Consider the following 18,023-nt stretch of genomic DNA (forward strand, 5'->3'; position numbering starts at 1 on the left):
AAGTCACTCAAACAGATCTTTGTACCTATACATCTGGCCTGTTTATCCGCTCAACCTATCACCTAGGAAGTCACCATAACAACCTCCCCTTCTCTACCAGGAAAAAAAGGTCTTCGTCTGAGACGCAAGTTCTTCCTGCAGTCTAGAGGCGCACAACAGCCCCTGCTGGTTTTTCCACCTTCTTGCTTTCTGTTCCACTCACACCAGCCTTTCCTCTCCGCCTTCAGAGTCCCCAAGTCATCTCCCACACCAAAGGACCATGGATCATGCCGTTCCTGTCTAGAACAGTTACTCCAAGCGTGGCCTACAGATTGTTTCCAGTCTACAGCTTTGCAGTTCGGCTTTGCTTCAACATCCGACCACCCGATGGGTGGGTCAGTCTCATTGAACAGCCTGGATGTTGCCCAACACACATGGCACATACAAGCTACACACTAGTCACAAATCAACTACAATGTAACTGAGGGGAGGAGGAGGGGGTCCTTCCCTAGTCTGAAAAACACCCTCCCAGAATGCTATTCTTTCTGCCTAGATGGCAGCTTCTTTGCCTTCTTGCCATGTTAACTTCTCAGCCTTCGGGACCAACTCAAGGACCACCAACTTGAGAAACCTACGGATACTCAACTCTTCCTCCCACAAGCTCTCATCATAGCACCTTGAAATCGTCCTTCCCAGCCTGTCCCCAGTGGGAGTCTATACCTGGAGCCTCTAATTCCACATCGACTAGACTCTACACCCTTTGGAAGCAGAAGTATGTTCCCCCCCAGTGCCCAGTACAGTGCCAGACATTTCACTGATATTCAGTGAACTTTTGTTCAATGAATCAATGAAGGGGGGGGGGACCCCACCCACCAAATTCCCGTTCCAAGCCAGGCACCAAAGCACCTGGTCACTACGGTGAACTCACAGAGGCACTCCAAAAATAGTTTATGTTTTTGAGAGATAAGTGGCAATACTCAACACGGGTCAAATGCCGTACACGTACTAACTTAGGTTGTTTTCACAGGTTAATGTTAGATCGCACTATGTTCCCTGGAACAACATGGTAGCTTTCGCAAAGTAGGGTTTCCAGCGGTGCTGGGATAAGAAGCAAATATCATCGTGGAACAGGACAAGAGGGCAGTGATGCCCAACAGGATTCCAAGCCTCAAAAGCCACGTAGGGACCGCAGGTGCACACGTCCCATCCATAAGTAACTGGCATTCTTTAAACAAATAGATTTTTTTCCATTCCTGTTTATTATTATTTTTTTCAAATACCGAGGTGCTGAAACATAAATATGTATGAAGTGGTTTGGAGCTAACCAGTTAATAAAGGAAACAGGGACTTCTTCACATGGAAGCGCCATGAACCAAGAAAGCTTACAACCCTCTGATCTAATTCATCCTCACAGTAGCCCAACAGTTAGACGTGGTCATTCCCAATTTACAGATATCCTGAGACCCAAAGAAACTCACAGTGCAAGGGCAAGGCTTGGTTCCCTCCAGCAATCATAAACCCCCTTTGATTGTCGTGCCAGCCCTCCCTTGTCCCTTTCTCCAAGCCGCCGCTCTTGAGTCACCTCTCCCAGACTTGCTTAGGTACTTTATTCTCCCCACCTTCCTGTTCCAGCAGAGCCAACCCAGCAAGCTGGAAGCTCCCTCCCACAGCGTAAGGTACCCGACGCCTCAGGTCCCAGTCTTCCAGAATTCCAATTCCTCTAAGAAATCTTCCTCTCATAATTATTTCTAACCTTCCGAATAGCCCGGCCAAGGCAGTTGGCCTCACTTACCCATCTCCTTCCCTCACGCACCTTAGAATGGGATGATACGGACCGACCTCTGGTTTTTAGGAGGAGCGTGGATAAATCAGACACGGAAATGCGTCAGACAGGACTATTCCAAATTAAAGTCCCTACTCCATCAGCACCCACATCACTGGGGAGCTTGTTTGAAATGTAAATTCTTGGGCCCCACTCAAGACCTGCTGCATCTGAAACTCTGGGGGAGGAGCGCAGGAAGCACTGTTTTCAGCTTCCAGGTGAATCTGAGGCAGCTCAAGTTGGAGAGGCACTGAACTCCACGCTACCTGCCTCTTCTAGGAGACACCGCTAGAATATATTCCCCAGATTCCCCTGCACTTAGGGTGTTGCCATTTGAGTTTTAGCCAGTAGGATGTGAGCAAAAGCAATGCAGGCTTGACCCATAAAACACACATTCTCTCTCCCACCCACGGACATACACACCCACTCTCACATACTCATTTTCTCTCTCATACACACACACATACACAGGTTGGAAATGGAGACAACCTGCAGGCAAACTTGGGAACCCCGCAACAATTATGGCAAAGAGATAAGGGACCTGGGTCCCTGAATCTCTACCTGGGAGTCATCTGCTAAGAAGCACCCACATCAGGCTGGTATAGGAATAAGAAAGTTCTGCTGAATTAGGCCATTATGATCAAGATGTGTTACAGCAGTTAGTCTTACAAATTCACATACAAACAAACAAAAAGTATTTCTATTTTCATGTCCTACTTAAAAAACATTTTTTTAAGATTTTACTTTTGAGGAATCTCCACACCCAATGTGGGGCTCAAACCCACAACCCTGAGATCAAGAGTCACACACTACACTGACTGAGCCAGCCAGAGGCCCCCATCCTATTAAAATTTGCTCCAACTTGGGGACACCTGGGTGGCTCAGTCACTTAAGCATCTGCCTTTGACTCAGGTCCTGATCCCAGGGTCCTGGGATGGAGCCCCACATCAGGCTCCCCGCTCAGTGGGAAGCCTGCTTCTCCCTCTGCCTGCTGTTCCTCCTGCTTGTGTGCACTCTGACAGATAAATCTTTTTTTTAAAAAATAAACTTCTTTAAAAAAAAAAAAAGAAGAAGAAGAAGAAGAAGAATTTGCCCCAACTCTGTGTGGCAAAAACCAAACTCCCCCCACCCAAAAAATCCTCCTTCGACAAGAGAGCAGGGTAATGTCTGAGCTGCCAATGATCAAATTATTTAAGTGCTGACCCTGCACTCTTCTTAGGGGCAAATGGGACACTGGGCTCCGACCACAGCACTCTGTGTCCTTCCCACCCTCCTGGGCCAGAACTGCAGCATCCCCCATCCAAAAACATACCCGCTTTCCTGGGGGAAGTAGAAGAGGAAAGGGATCTGAACAGGCTTTAAGAAAGAGGCATGCACCATTGGCTGGAAGGGAGAAAGGGTTTGACATCTTTCTCCTTATTGCTTCTACCAACTCCTCATTGATTAGGAAGCTGTCAGCTTTCCTTGCTCCCAGAGGCAGCTTCCCAAATGCATCCTGTTTAAACAACTCACTGTATATTTGCAAAGACATTATTCAGAAGCTGATGCAAAGAAATGAATTCGATGTTGTTCTTTTGCCCAATAGGGATGACAATAAGCAAATGATGTCCCATTATGCAGGATATGGGGATACATTAATGATTTTTCATAATACGTATTTCAAACCTACATCTTAATTTTAACCTGTCACAGATGGGGGGAAAAAAAAAACACTTCTACTGCGTTCTAAAATAGTTTAAATGCAAATGTGCAGGTTTGAATCATGAGCACTAAAGAAGGTCATCAATAATTTACTCCCCTTCTAAAGACAACGAGAAATTATCGTGTTTGGAGAGAGGCAATCGAGTACCAGCAGATTAAAAACTATAGCCAGCTCAACAAAGTGTCCCTTCAGGCCGGCCTCTGAAAGGTAAGTTAGCTTGTGTCACAGAAGGAGAGAGCTGTCCATACAGCATTAAGGAGGGCAATCCCGGTTGGTCACATCCCCTGGGAGGAATGAAATTAAATTTGGTTTCCCACTGGGTCATGGCTCTGTCAGTTACTGCTGTTCAGAGCCTGGAGCAGTATCTGAAAGTCACAGCTTTCCTGCTAAATAGGAAAAGTTAACCATATTTCTAAATGAGACTTCCTAAGTCCAAGTGAAATTGCTAGATAAAATCCTGAAACATTCTTACAGGTCTTTCCTTCTAGAGAACTGATTAAGACAAACCTAATTCCTACTCTTTTTTTTAATTAGTGTCTTCAGGCTTTAGTGTGCAACCGATGTGAAGGTAAACTTCACTGTACACAGAGCGAGCCTGTTATTTTTTGCCGCATTAACAAAGCAAAGAACATGGTGGGGAGAGAAAACCAGGGGAGAACATAAACCCGTTTGGAGAGGCGTCTTCACTGCTGGCAGGCCAGCTTCCTGGGGACACCGCTGGCCAGTTCCAAAGCCAGGAGCCACGGCACGCAGCAGGTGCCTTCCCTGGAAGGAGGAGGACCAGCCCCTGTACTGCTTATGCTTCAGGCAAGCCTCACTACTTTAGAAACACCACACACGTGCATGCACGCACTCCACCCTTCGTATACACACTCGCAGATGTGGACACTCACATGTTCCCACAAACGTACCTGCACACACTTACACAGATACTCGCGTTCATACCTCTGCACTCATGTCAACATTCTTGAACTCACACCACACTTTTACCTACTCGGACATGCACACACATTCACACTCCCCTGCACATGCACTGACTCTCTCTCTCTCTCTCTCTCTCTCTCTCACACACACACACACACACACACACACACACACACACACCAGTCGCAGCCCTTTCCTAGCACTGCTTTCCAATTCTTGCATCCCCCAGGTTATCTGTCTACACCTGTAGCTTCTTGATCTCACCCAGCTGCCTGACAATTTCATTAAGGTCCAAGCTTAACATCTGAAAGTTGAAAAATCCATTTTTATATTGGGAGCAGGGAGGAACGGACTCTAAAAGCACAGCAACGGCCATGAGGCCAAACTCCAGCCGGGAGCAGAAATGTCACGGGAAAGGTTGGGGGGGGGGGTGCTTCGGGAAGAAGTTCATGGATGCAGACAGACAGAAGGTGCAACCAAACCACAAGAGAATTATAAAGAGAAAAAAATGCAGTGGAAAAAACCTTCCTTTGAAGACGAACTTAGTAGACAGGCTGGTCCTGACAAAAAGCTAAGTCACTCCATCCAAATTGAAAGGTGAAAATTAAAACGACAAGAGTAAAGGTCCTAGGAAGAAGAGGTGCTCGCCTCTCGACGGCAGCGGAGCAGACACCTTTCATACCTGTGTTATCTCCAATAGGCTGTCAGGACTCTTCTCGTCTCCCCGGAGGCTCAGTCCCTCATCTCCACGCCTGATGCTGGGGCCAGAACCTCAGGGACCCCCTGCCTGCCAGACCCACCACCCCCAGCCCCACAGGAATGAGGAAGGAGGACCCAGCTCCCGCTGCCCACAGGTAGTCAGGCGGTCCTTCCCACTGAGATGGGTCTCACCTTCCTCGGGCAACCGGTCTTGAGAAGCACCTGCCCCCACTGCTGGAACTCACCAGACACGGCAGGCTGGGGACGTCTGAGCAGCGGACTTACCCCCACCAAGGACAACACTGACCTTGGTCTTCCACTTAAGATGCCTTTCTGGGTTGGATTATTCGCTGCCCGACTCTTTGGGAACCCCAGAGCACACCCCACTGGCACACCAAAATGGCAGAGACAGAGGACCCTCTCGCAGAAGCTGGATTTCTCCGCCTTGGGCATCCTCCCCTCCTCCATGGGCCACAAGAGAACTTGACAGGTGCAGGCACAGAGCTCAAGGAGCAGTTCTTACCAGCCCTACACACACTGATTACTCAGGTTTCAGCTGCCCCACCCACACACCCATTCCCTTCTATCAAGTGAAATATCACTATTTCTGTGCACCTGGGTGGCTCAGTGGGTTAAAGCCTCTGCCTTTAGCTCAGGTCATGATCCAGTGTCCTGGATCGAGCCCACATCAGGCTCTCTGCTCAGCGGGGAGCCTGCTTCCTCCTCTCTCTCTGCCTGCCTCTCTGCCTACTTGTGATCTCGGTCAAATAAATAAAATCTTTTTAAAAAATAAATATATAAAAATAAAAATATAATAAAATACCACCATTTCTGACACCTAGAATCACATTTCTAAAACTTCCAATCTACTGTTTACAGAAAAATTAAAATGAAAATCTGCAAAGCAAACTCAGTATGTGAAGGAGGAGGGGAAATAAAAAACTGTAGGTGTATTCTCCTAAATTCACCTTAAGTCTTCAAACCTGACACCGTCTGTTGACCACCTCCAATGAGCCCTTCTCATCTCCAGAGAGCAGCATATATAATTTCTCCACACGGAGTTGCCTCCTCAGAAGTGCCAGTCACACATGAGAGGGTATTCATGCATCCCAGGGGGGCCCATAACACCTGATCATGGTGGTCTCCTCACGGGGAAGGGTTCACACTCATAATCCTTAGTTTCTGACTTGAACAGAGAAGGGAAATCTTGTAGAACTTCTCCCATGATAACCTGGAGAGGAAGCGCCAAAACCTTACAAATTCCAAGGCCTCCTCAATCCTAGCCAAACTTGAATGTCTGAGATCTGCTCAAGTCTTGTAACTTGGGGAGATGATGGGATGGCCAGGTTCTATCAGTGAATTCCCAACCCATTCAGAGATTCCCGGATGTAATGTGAAACCTTAGCTTAAGGAGGGGGGCGCCTGGGTGGCTCAGTGGGTTGAACCTCTGCCTTTAGCTCAGGTCATGATCTTAGGGTTCTGGGATCGAGCCCTGCATCGGGCTCTCTGCTCAGCTGGGAGCCTCCTTCCCACTCTCTGCCTGTCTCCTTGCCTATTTGTGATCTCTCTCTCCCCTCTGTCAGATAAATAAAATCTTTTTTTAAAAAAAGAGGACAGAGAGGGACTTGAGGGGCTGGGCCCCTCCCAGTGGGTAGGTGGCAGTTTAATACTCAAAGAGAATTTACACAGGAGGCCTGCCTTGGGCAGCAGCAAAATGAATCCACATGCCCGCCCTCCAAACTTAAAGGTCACGGATACCACGCAGGTGTTCTTACTATCACACCACCATCTCAAGTCTGCATCCTTGGAGCAGCTTCTGGGAGCAGGAAAGGGCGCAGAACCGACATCCCTAGGACAGGGGAGGAGCTGAGAGGCCTCTGAATGCCCGGGTCCAGCTCATGGGGTCAACTGGTGGTCACATCCTCTTGATGACCATTCCAAGAGTCTCCACTACTATTTGACTTATGACCAGAGAAGTCCACCACTGCCACTTCCATGCCCCAAAAGGCAGAGATTCCAACATCCTCCAGAAGGTGCTAAGTTGTGAGAGGGCCTTAAGGCTCATCACCAACCAGGGGACAAGCAGAGCTATCACAGAATTACAGAAAGACTCCGTCATTCCCAAATATCTGGGCATACGATACAGGTCCAATTGCAAATCGATCAGAAAAATTTAGCAGGATATGGACTGTCTATAGCACAACCATTATGTTAGTTTTCAGAAATCCTAAAGATAGAGAAGCTGAATCATTAGTAAAAACAACTGCTAATCTTCACAGAGCACTTTCTACATGCTGTGGATTATTACTCATATTAACTCATTTATACCTCCCAGCAGTTCTGGGAAATAGATGTGATCATAACCTCTGTCTACAGGGGAAAAAATTCAAGTGAAGAAAGAGTAACTTGTTCAGGATCTTACAGACAGGAAATGATGGAGCTAGATTTTAACTCAGGCAATCTAGCGATATAGTTCATAGCTCTAAACCGTTAAGATACTCCTGTGGATTAAAATAGTTTTTATTGCAAAGAAGCAAAAACAGAGGATCAAAAATACATAAAGCAAACTGATAGAAATGCAAAAAGAAGAGAAAATACAGTCAGATTGGGAGGTTGTAGAATCCTATCACCTATTAATTCTGTAGGATTGAACAGATATGCAGAAAATACGGACATCCAAGACAACAGTCAGTTTTATTTTAGATTTTTCAAATAATTATATACACTGGCAAAAAAATGGGGTTTTCAAGATTTTATTTGAGAGCTAGAAAGATTGAGAGAGAAAGAGAGAGAACTGAGCAGGGAGCCTGATGTGGGGCTCGATCCCAGGACCCCAGGATCATGACCTAAGCCAAAGGCAGACACTTAACTGACTGAGCCACCCAGGCACCCGATAGGACTTTTTAAATGTGCATGGATAAACCTTCCAAAACACTGCCCAAAAACCATCAAGTAGTAGAAATGTTATAGGTCACACTCTTTACAGATCACAGGAAAATGGTATGTTAAAGACTTCAGTTTTTAAAAAGTAAATAATATTAGTTTTAGTAATATAACATTTAAATGTAATTGGCATATTAAGATTTGATATTCATTTAGGAGAAAATAGGTTAATAGGAAAATTAGGAAAAACTAGGAGAATAGGTTAGAGTGGGGAGGGCATGACAGAGGCAAAACCATAATAAAAGTATGGGCACATATTTCTAAATTTAAAAAATCTCTAGGGGCACCTGGGTGGCTCAGATGGTTAAGGCTCTGCCTTCGGCTCAGATCATAATCTCAGGATCCTGGGATTAAGCCCCACATCGGGCTCTGCTCAGTGGAGAGTCTGCTTGTCTCTCTCCCTCTGCCTCTCCCCCTGCTTATTCTCTCAAATGAATAAATCTTTAAAAAAAAAAATCTCCAAAGTAAAAAAAAAAAAAAAAAAATCCATATATAAAAGTAACAGACAACTAATAATGTATGGTTTTAAAAAATACTGCGGTATTTTGCCTTCTAAAAAGAATGTGTCTTACAGTTTGGGTCGACCACTTCCTGCTTCCCAAACAGTTAAGCAGCTTGTTAAAAATGTGGATTTCTGACTCCAACCCACTCCTAGAGAATCAGCATCTTTGCAGATGAGGTCAGGAAATCAGGAACGCGAAATTTCAAAGTTTCCCTAAAACGCCCTGCAGGAGAGGAGCCAGCGCAAAGTTACAGATGGAAGAAAACCTCACGGGTGTTGCTCAGGAGCCTGGTTTTCGGCTTCCCCCACCATCACTCACGCAGCAAACGCCTGAGCACCCACACGCCCAGACAACCAAACAGGATTTATTATTTAAGTGTGCGACGACCTCATTTTGTCTGCGTCTGAATGAGCCCCACCCTAGCTCCGAAATCACAACCACCCAGGCAGTGGATTTTCTTGGCTCTGTCCCTTTGGAAGTATTTTTGAGAAAAATTTAAGGAAAAGTTCCAAAACTACCTGGCAGAAAGCTCCCACGTAATAGGATCATCAAGCAGCATTAGGCAGGTGCTCAGCTGCTTGTAGAGGCCTGGGCTGAAAGACCGACCTGAAGATTAAGGAGGGAGCTGCCCAGAGGCCTCGAGAACCACCTAATAAAGCACCAGCATAAGTCAACGTTAACTTTGAACACGAGATTTGATGCACTGAGCTTGGATTTGATCTATGATGAGATTCAATCTGCTTTTAGAGACGGGGTGATTTAATTCCAAAAGCAAGAATGGAGACCTGTCTGACAAGGATTAATACAGGCTTTCAGAACAGTGCCTCTCACCTTCCGAACTATTAACACTTTGAGTTTCCAGGGCCTTCAGGGAAGACTCTAACACTGTAGTAAGGAGACTGTAAAATATCAGGAGGTATCGTAAGGCACATAGCTGCCGTTTACACTCTCGCCTTTGAGGACACAGGTTATTTACCCGAGGATACTTACAATGGGCGGAGTCTTGATTCAGGTCCCTCTGTGGACTGGAAGGCTGGACACACACATCAAGTCACAGTGAAAAAGATTCTGGTACTCGCTAAAGCCCTGGGGTAAAGAAGGGTGGGCGTTCCCAGCCTGGCTCCCGTGGAGATGAAGAGAGCGGAGACTCCGGCCCAGGGAGACCCACCTGGGGAAGCAATTCAGATTCCCAGGAATCTCAGTTTTGTCCCCAAATACCCAACTCAAGTCAAGCCCTAAACTCCACTGTCCTTGGATCAAAGGATCTTGCATCCTTCCTAGGGTGACGCAGCACAAAAGAAACAGGTCTGACTTGGTGGTAAGTGGCCTGACTATGGCCTAGACCCGCGGTTTTCAAGCTTCAGCTGCATTAGAATCACCTGGAACCTTATTAACCTTATTAAGACCTTAAGCAGCTCGCTGGGCCCTCCCCAGACTTTCTGATTGCGGAGGTCTGGGGTGGAGCGTGAGAATGTGAATTTTTTTTTTTTTAAGATTTTATTTATTTATTTGAAAAAGTGATAGAGAAAGCTCAAGAGAGAGTGCCTGCACAAGCAGGGGGGAGGGGCAAGGGGAGAGGAAGGAGCAGGCTCCACACTGAGCTGGGAGCCCGACGTGGGGTTCAATCCCAGGACCCCGGGATCATGACCTGGCAGATGCAGATGTTTAACCGACTAAGCCAACCATGTGTCCCAAGAATTTGAATTTCTAACGCCTTCCAGGGCTGAGGCTGATGTTGCTGCGATGCCCACACTTCAAGAACCACTGGTTCTCACATTGGTGACAAAGTCCTTTATCCACTCTGAGCTTTGACGTCCAGTCCTGCAAAAGCAGAAAGCCAAATGACTCTCTTTTGCAGACTATCCCACCGTCACTGGGCCTGAAGATCTGTCTGGTTATAAAACAAGAGCTTCCAAAGCATACGTCGCGTTTCCAAACGCAAACAGTAAATCGTATTCAATGCTGACGTTCGTATTACATGGTGTCAGCAGTTTAGTTAATTGACTACAATGCCAACAAGGCAGAACTTAAAACAAGAGCCTTGATTTGTTCTTTGGTCGACATGCCATGGAAATCTTATCGGGCAAGGACTAGCACCTGATTCTCAACATGGTCAGCGGTACGAAGGTTCTTTGATGAGGACTTTTTTTTAAGGTTTTATTTATTTACTTGAGATAGCAAGAGAGCACAGTGGTAGGGAGGGGGGCAAAGGGAAAGGGTGAAGCAGCCTCCTCACTGAGCATGGAGCCTGATGCAGGACTCCATCGTAGGACCCCAAGATCATAAGCTGAGCCCAAGGCAGACGCTTAACTGACTGAGATACCCAGGCACCCCAGATGTGGATAGCTTTACCCAGGGTTAAAGAAAAGAGAGTCTATGTAAGTCCAAATTTCTGAAAAAAAAAAAAAAAAAAGGAAGAAAAGCTAGTTCCAAAACTAGGTTTTATTTGCAAGAATTGACTCATTTCTTTAAAAACAATCCTTTTGCACTGAGTACCTACAGTGTGCTAGGCACCCTGTGCCAAGGGCTAAGGCTACACTGGTGGGGAGGGGGGTATGGACATGGCCCCTACTCGAATGCAGGGTGGGGTGGACAAATGACTCCAACACACAAAATAGTCACTAAAATAAATGGCAAAATTATAGCTGCGGTGAGTGTCTCCTGGAGAAGAGAAGAGAATGTGACCTGGTTAGGGAGTTCCTAAGGTCAAAATATCCAACCGCTGGTGAAAGGATAAGCAAAATGTGATCTATGCATACAATGAAATACTATTTAGCAATTAAAAAAATACTGATACATGTGCTACCCCACGGGGTAGCCTCAAAAGGCTTATGCTAAGTAGAGGAAGCCAGGTGCAAAAGATGAAACGTTATATGGTTTCGTTTATATGCAATGTTCAGACAAGGCAAATTTACAGCAAGAAAAAGCAGACGAACAGCTGAGAATGGGAGCGGGATAAACAAACCAGCTAGAGGGAATTTTTTTCAGTGATAGAAATATTCTCAAACTGGATGGTGAATTTAATGGTGTGTAAATTATACCTTAATAAAAGTATTTAAAATAAAACACTTCAGGGACACCTGGGTGGCTCAGTCCATTAAGCATCTGCTTTGGCGAAGCTCAGGTCATGATCCCACGGTTGTGGGATCGAGTCCTGCTTTAGGCTCCTTGCTTGGCAGGCAGCCTACTTGTCCCTCTGCCTGATACTCCCCCTGCTTGCACGCATGAGCTCGCTCACTCTCCCTCTCTCTCTCTCTCTGACAAATAAATAAATAAAATCTTTAAAAGAAAACATTTCAGGGGCGCCTGGGTGGCTCAATGGGTTGAGCCTCTGCCTTCAGCTCGGGTCGTGGTCTCGGGGTCCTGGGATCGAGCCCCACATGGGGCTCCCTGCTCGGCGGGGAGCCTGCTTCCCCCTCTCTCTCTGTCTGCCTCTCTGCCTGCTTGTGATCTCTCTCTGTCAAATAAATAAATAAAACACTTCAGTGTTCCCCGGCACTAGGTTTGGCCAGCATGGAGCGGCAGGCTTACCACAGGGGCGCCATTGACAAGACTTCATGATGAACAAGGAATTATGTCTGGGGAATTCTGCACCTGAGAGACCTTTACAGTTTCCAAGAGACGTCCGTTAGCAGCTGGATGAATAGGGCTGGAGCCCAGAGGAGGTCTGGGCTATGGCTGTCAAGTTGAAATCACCTGTACATAAGGAGACACGGAGGCCAAAGGCGTGTATGAGATTACACAGAAAGAGACGAGAGGAGAAGGGGAGGCAGGGAAGAGTATTCTTAAAACCAAGATGTGGGGGGATCTAATCGTGAACAGCAAAAGAGACAGAACCCGAGGCAGACAGCTAGGAGGAAACCAGAACCCCAGAAAGAGAACGTCTGGGAAAGGAAGCTATGACCCGCTGTGTGAAATGCTGACAAAATGTCAGTGAGATAAGAACTGAAATGTGCTGTTTGTGACCATACGCTGATGTGTTTACTTCAAGATTCACAGAGTGCCATGACCCTACCTTACTGTCAAGCAGATCGGTCCTTGTTGATGCAGCAAGCCCAAGTTTACCAGATGTTTCCCAATACCCATGTTCCACTTTTACTGGGAGCAGTGGAAAGATTACTCGGTTGAAACTAGGGTCTGCAACCTCCATTCTGGCATGGTCTGAAACCAGATGTAGCAGAGACCGCTGACTGCCCGACCCAATATGTATTTTCTCTTCTCTCTTGAATCAAGAGGACTCCAATTTTTTGCTGGGCACAGTAGGCCATGCCTGAATGCACTTCCCAACCTTCCTCTCAGCTAGAGGTGGTCATGTGACTGAGTTCTAGCTAACGAGGAACGATGGTGTATTAGATTCCTTACCCTGCCTTTTCAGAAGATGGATATCACGGCTGAAATTTCCACATTCCAACTTTGAAGGCCATGACCACAGCCTGCGGATGGTGAAGCAGGAAGTGAGAAGGAGCCTGGGTCTTTGAAATCTGTGGAACCCCCCACCCAGCCCCCACAACTCCAATCCTAAAAAGTTTACCTCCAAACTTTTTATGTGACATAAAAATAAAGGCTGCATATCTAGTTATGGATTGAAGTTATGGTGTTATGGATTGAATTTTGTCCTCCCCAAATTCATATCTAGAAGCCCTAACCTCCAACATGTCTGTATTTGGAGACAGGCCCTATAAGGAAGAAATGAGATTTGAATTAGGTTATGGGTGGGGGGGGTTGGGGGGAAGGACCGTTTGGTCTGGTAGAATTAGTGTCCTTACAAGGAAGAGACTGCAGAAAACAAGCTCGCTCTCTCCTTGTGCATACAGCAAGATGGCGGTCATCTACCACTCAAGAGAAGAGGCCTCAGAATGAAACCCACCTTGTTGGCACCTTGCTCTCAGACTTCCGGCCTCCATAACCGAGAAATAAATTTCTGTTGCCTAAGCCACCCAGTCTTGTTATAGGGGCCCAAGCAAACTAAAACCCCTAGTTCCAAGGTCCACTCCCCTACGCATGCACATAGACCAATTAAATCGGAATTTCTGGGAGTGAAAGCCAGGCATCGGTAATTGTCCAAGCTCCCTGGGTGACTGCAACTGAGGTCAAACTTGAGAGCCAGCGGCTGATGCCACCTGTTAATCACAGCTGAACACTATTCCTAACTGACACACCAACCCATGTAACCCCTCTTCCTGGGCCAGCCAGTCTGCAGGTTGTTAAAACGGGATTATAACGCTCACTGCTCCCACCAACATTTAGCAACCCTACTATATGCCAAATGCTGAGGATACACTGGTCAACAGGTCAGTTTCTGCTCTCAAGAAGCCTATAGTTATGTTATCTGAAAGGATTCTGTGAGCAAAAGCAACAAATTATGTACCTGTTATAATTATTTGGGTTAAACACAATGCAGAATCCAGAAAAAGTAACATGGATGAAGACCAATCATATCACCATATTAAACAAAAGGTAACAACCTATTATAAACCTAAAGAGTGTTTCAGAAATCACTCAATAATTGCTGAGAATAATTTCACATCAATGATATATTCCCATTATACATACATATATACCACACACACCCAGCATGAGAAATTGTGCTTAATATATCTACATTTCTTACTTATGACCATGAGGAACAAGGCCATGTTAATTTCAAGACACTCAAACTTTAAGAACTGTATGACAGAAATGTGAGTGAAGCGTTCACCATGGATCATAAAGTTTTCAGAACAGACTTCCTTTAGGGTCCCACACAATGGATCACCATCACATCTGTAGAGGATAAAGAGTTACTGTATCATTTTCAGACTTCACACAAAAACAATAGTTACTTCCCAAAGACTGTTTAAGACTATGCCCATTTGGGGATCAAACGCTCCGGGTTCTACGTGCAATGGCCCCACTTTCCAAATGATCTAATCAAATGGGAAGTACTTGTGTTTTCTGCAAAGGATAGTATTATTTCCTTAAAAATCTATTTTCTTCCCCTATTTTCTTCCCCTTTCTTTCTTCTTTGTTCAGGTGGAGAACAAGCACATCATCTGGCTCTCTCCTCAGAACCCAATCCTAGAGATGCCACAGAACAGAAAGGATGTTGAGAGACTGGGGTGCAGAGCAGAGGTGCACAGGTTCCCAAATGCAGGGACAGCCTGGGGCCAGGGAGCACGAGGGCCATAAAGTGGGCACAGTTTCAAGGAAGAGTCCTCCAACTCGACCACACATGTCACTATTACTGCCCAGGTATGTAGAAGCATCAACTCAGGGGCTGCTGTGGTATCTAGGTAGTGCCTGGCTTTGGGGGGTCCATAACAAGAGCAAGTACAATGGAGCTAGCCAGCGGCTGACCCTCTGCCTTCCCACCTCAATACCTCTCCTAAGCCACAGTCAGGCAGCGTTAAGAAAGACTCGGGTCAAGGAAGAAGAAAGAAGACAGAGATGAAGAGATCCAGGCTGCCCTTCGGTCCTAAGGGCATCTTCCCCCACCAAGTCAGCAGCTAACCATCACCAAGTAATAAAGGTACCTGACAGTGGCAAAAAGAAGCAGAAATTAGAGAAGCATGTGTGCCATAAAAGGAGGTGGGAGAAAGAATGGAACAGTTCACAGTGGAAAAAGCAGGCCTAATGGGAAGAAAACTTAAATAATTTAAACAGCTTCAGTGAGCTATGGGAGGCAACCAGAAATGGGGAGTAGAAAGAAACAGAACCACCAACTGAAAATACTGAGTTTGGAAAAATAAGTTTTGAGGACACCTGGGTGGCTCAGTCATTAAGCGTTTGCCTTTGGCTTGGGACATAATCCCAGGGTCCTGGGATCAAGTGCTACTTCAGGCTCCTTGCTCAGTGGGGAGCCTGCTTCTCCCTCTGCCTGCTGCTCCCCTCTCTGCCTACTGCCCACCCCTCCCCTTGTGCTCTCTCTCTCTCTGACAAATAAATTTTTTAAATCTTAAAAAAGAAAAAGAAGTTTTGTAAAAGGGCACTTGAAGGATTGGGAGGAGAGCAGAAAGAGGTGGAAAAATGAATTGGTGAGCTAGAAGATTCATCAGTGCACTCTTGCTGAAGGCAACAGGACCAGATTTTAAAGGTGGAAAAATGTGATAAAATAGAAGTGTCAACATCCACCTCACAGTAGTTCCATATGGAAGAAAAAAGAATAAAAGGTGAAGGGGAAATATTTAAAGAAATAAAAACCAAAAATTTGCCACAGCTAAAGAAAGAGTTAACACTTCATATTAAAAGAACTCACAGAATGCCAGAAAGACTGAATGAGAAAAAGCCACACCTAGATCTATTAGAGTAAAATTATGAATCAAAGAAAAAGAAGAAATTTAAAAGTTTCCAGAGGGAAAAAGCAGAAAACCTATAAAGAAAGAAAAATACCAGACTGACACCCGAGTGTCAACAGCAACACTGGATGTCAGAAGACAAAGGAATGCTTTCAAGACACAAAGGAAAAGATCTTGGAACACAAACTTTGGTGTTCAGGTGATTCTCATTAAATGTGAAGCTGAGAAAGTCCTTTCATTTCTGGTATCATGGGCAATGGGGGTTTTGAGGAATCTTCCTGCTATGATAACTGAGTTCTAGACACTATGTAAGAAATCTCATAGGAAACCAAGAAGGCTTCTAAGGAAGGCCCCACACATATGTGCCCATGTGGTACCAGGGCTGTGGGCAGCTGGGGACAGCAGGGTTGGCTGTCTTGAGGGCAGACGTTGATAGTAGCATGCTACTGCGATAGTGAGCCTTGGACTCAATTTCTCCCAGGTTTGGGAGAAGCCACACCTGGGATCCCCTTTAAACCAAGACCCTCAAGGAGGTCTTAAATGGTCTCAGATCAGCACCCCTCTGTCTACTATAAGAAACAAAAGTAAATCCTCTCTGGAGGAAGCATACCTAATGTATATTGTCATGTAGTTAAGTTCAAGCAACATATTCACAAAGATCACCAAGTACAAAAGAAGGCAAGCCACTAGGAGTGAGTTTTGGCAGCAAAAACAAAAAAACAAAAAACAAAAAACAGAAGCCACAATGCATTCAGATCTCCAAGAATAGCAGATAATTGAAATTGTCAGAGAGTATATAATAGCTGGGTATAAAATAGTTAATGAAATAAAGTATACAAATACAAAGATGTACACATAACAAAAGACTATCAGGAAAGAAGAGGCATATTTGAAAACAAAATGCAACCGCTATACATTAAAATTATAATTTTTAACCCACTGAGCCACCCAGGCGCCCCTTATAATTTTTTTAATTAAAAGATTGTATAGCATAGGGAATGTCATCAATGGTACTGTAATGGCATTGTAGTTGTAGGATGAGAGATGGGAGCTACACTTGTGGTGAGCATAGCATAACATACAGACTTGTCAAATCACTATTTTGTACACTTGAAACCAATGTAACACTATGTGTCAACTACACCTCAAAAAAAAATTAAAATAAAAAAAATAAAAGAATCTCTGGATGGGTAAAGCAGTAGATTAGAAACAGCTAAAAAGAGAGTAAGTAATCCGGGGGTGCCTGGGTGGCTCAATCGGTTAAGTGGCTGACTCTTGATTTTGGCTCCAGTCAAGATCTCAGAGTGCTGGGATTGTGACCTGCATCAGGCTCTGAGCTCAGCAGGGAGTCTGCTTCAGGATTCTCTCTCCGTCTGCCCCTCCCCCTGTTCCCTCTCTATAAAAAACTGAATGAATAAATATTTTCTTAAAAAAAGAGAGAGAGATGGCTGGGTGGCTCAGTCATTGGGTGTCTGCCTTTGGCTCAGGTCATGATCCCAGGGTTCTGGGATCAAGTCCTGCATCAGGGTCCCTGCTCGGTGGGGGTCTGCTTCTCCCTCTCCCACTCCTCCTGTCTGTGTTCCCTCTCTCACTGTGTGTGTGTGTGTCTGTCTGTCTCTCTGTCAAATACATAAACAAATATTTTTAAATCTTAAAAATAAATAAAAATTAAAAAACAGAGAGAGAAAGAGAATAACTAACCTGAAAGATATACTCAAAGAAATTCCCCCAAGTTTCAGCAACAACAGAAAAGATACACTGAAACCACAGGAGAGACATTAGGAGATCAGGAGGCCAAACACTGATCTGCATCAAACAACAGAATGGAGAGAATGATGGGAAGACAATATTTAAGGAAAAAACAGCTGCAAATTTTCCAAAATGGATTCTCGTGTATCTCAAGCATGACAAATAAAAAGAATTTCACAACTAATCATGTCATAATGAAAATCCAAACACCAAAGCAAAAATCCCAAAAGCAAAGAGAAAGGACAGGTCTTCCACAAAGGAATCTCAATGAGAATGACGGCATGTTTCTTCAAAAAAACCATGGTGACCAGAAGGCAGTGGAGTATCTGCAAAACAGAGAGAAAAAACAGTTATCAAATTAAAATTGTGTGCCCAGGGAGGCCTGGGTGGCTCAGTGGGCTAAGCATCTGCTTTTGTCTCAGATTATA

The 18,023-nt window shown here is 45.3% G+C and overlaps 1 protein-coding gene across 4 annotated transcripts in view; it reads right to left on the bottom strand.

Moving 5' to 3' along the window:
• OSBPL10 (oxysterol binding protein like 10) overlaps positions 1-18,023 on the bottom strand; it is a 302,022-nt gene that overhangs the window by 196,615 nt on the left and 87,384 nt on the right. Inside the window, exon 1 of one of the 4 annotated variants that reach the window (XM_032861035.1) lies at positions 6,095-6,265. The exons of the other annotated variants lie outside the window; for them this stretch is intronic. Within the exon in view, the coding sequence (XP_032716926.1) occupies positions 6,095-6,150 (56 nt within the window). The 5' untranslated portion in view covers positions 6,151-6,265. Of the gene's footprint in view, positions 1-6,094; positions 6,266-18,023 lie in introns of those variants that run through there. 4 annotated transcript variants of the gene reach the window in all.

This window comes from Lontra canadensis, unplaced genomic scaffold, assembly GCF_010015895.1.
Source record: "Lontra canadensis isolate GAN:19392208 unplaced genomic scaffold, GSC_riverotter_1.0 scaffold20, whole genome shotgun sequence".
Lineage (NCBI taxonomy): Eukaryota > Metazoa > Chordata > Mammalia > Carnivora > Mustelidae > Lontra > Lontra canadensis.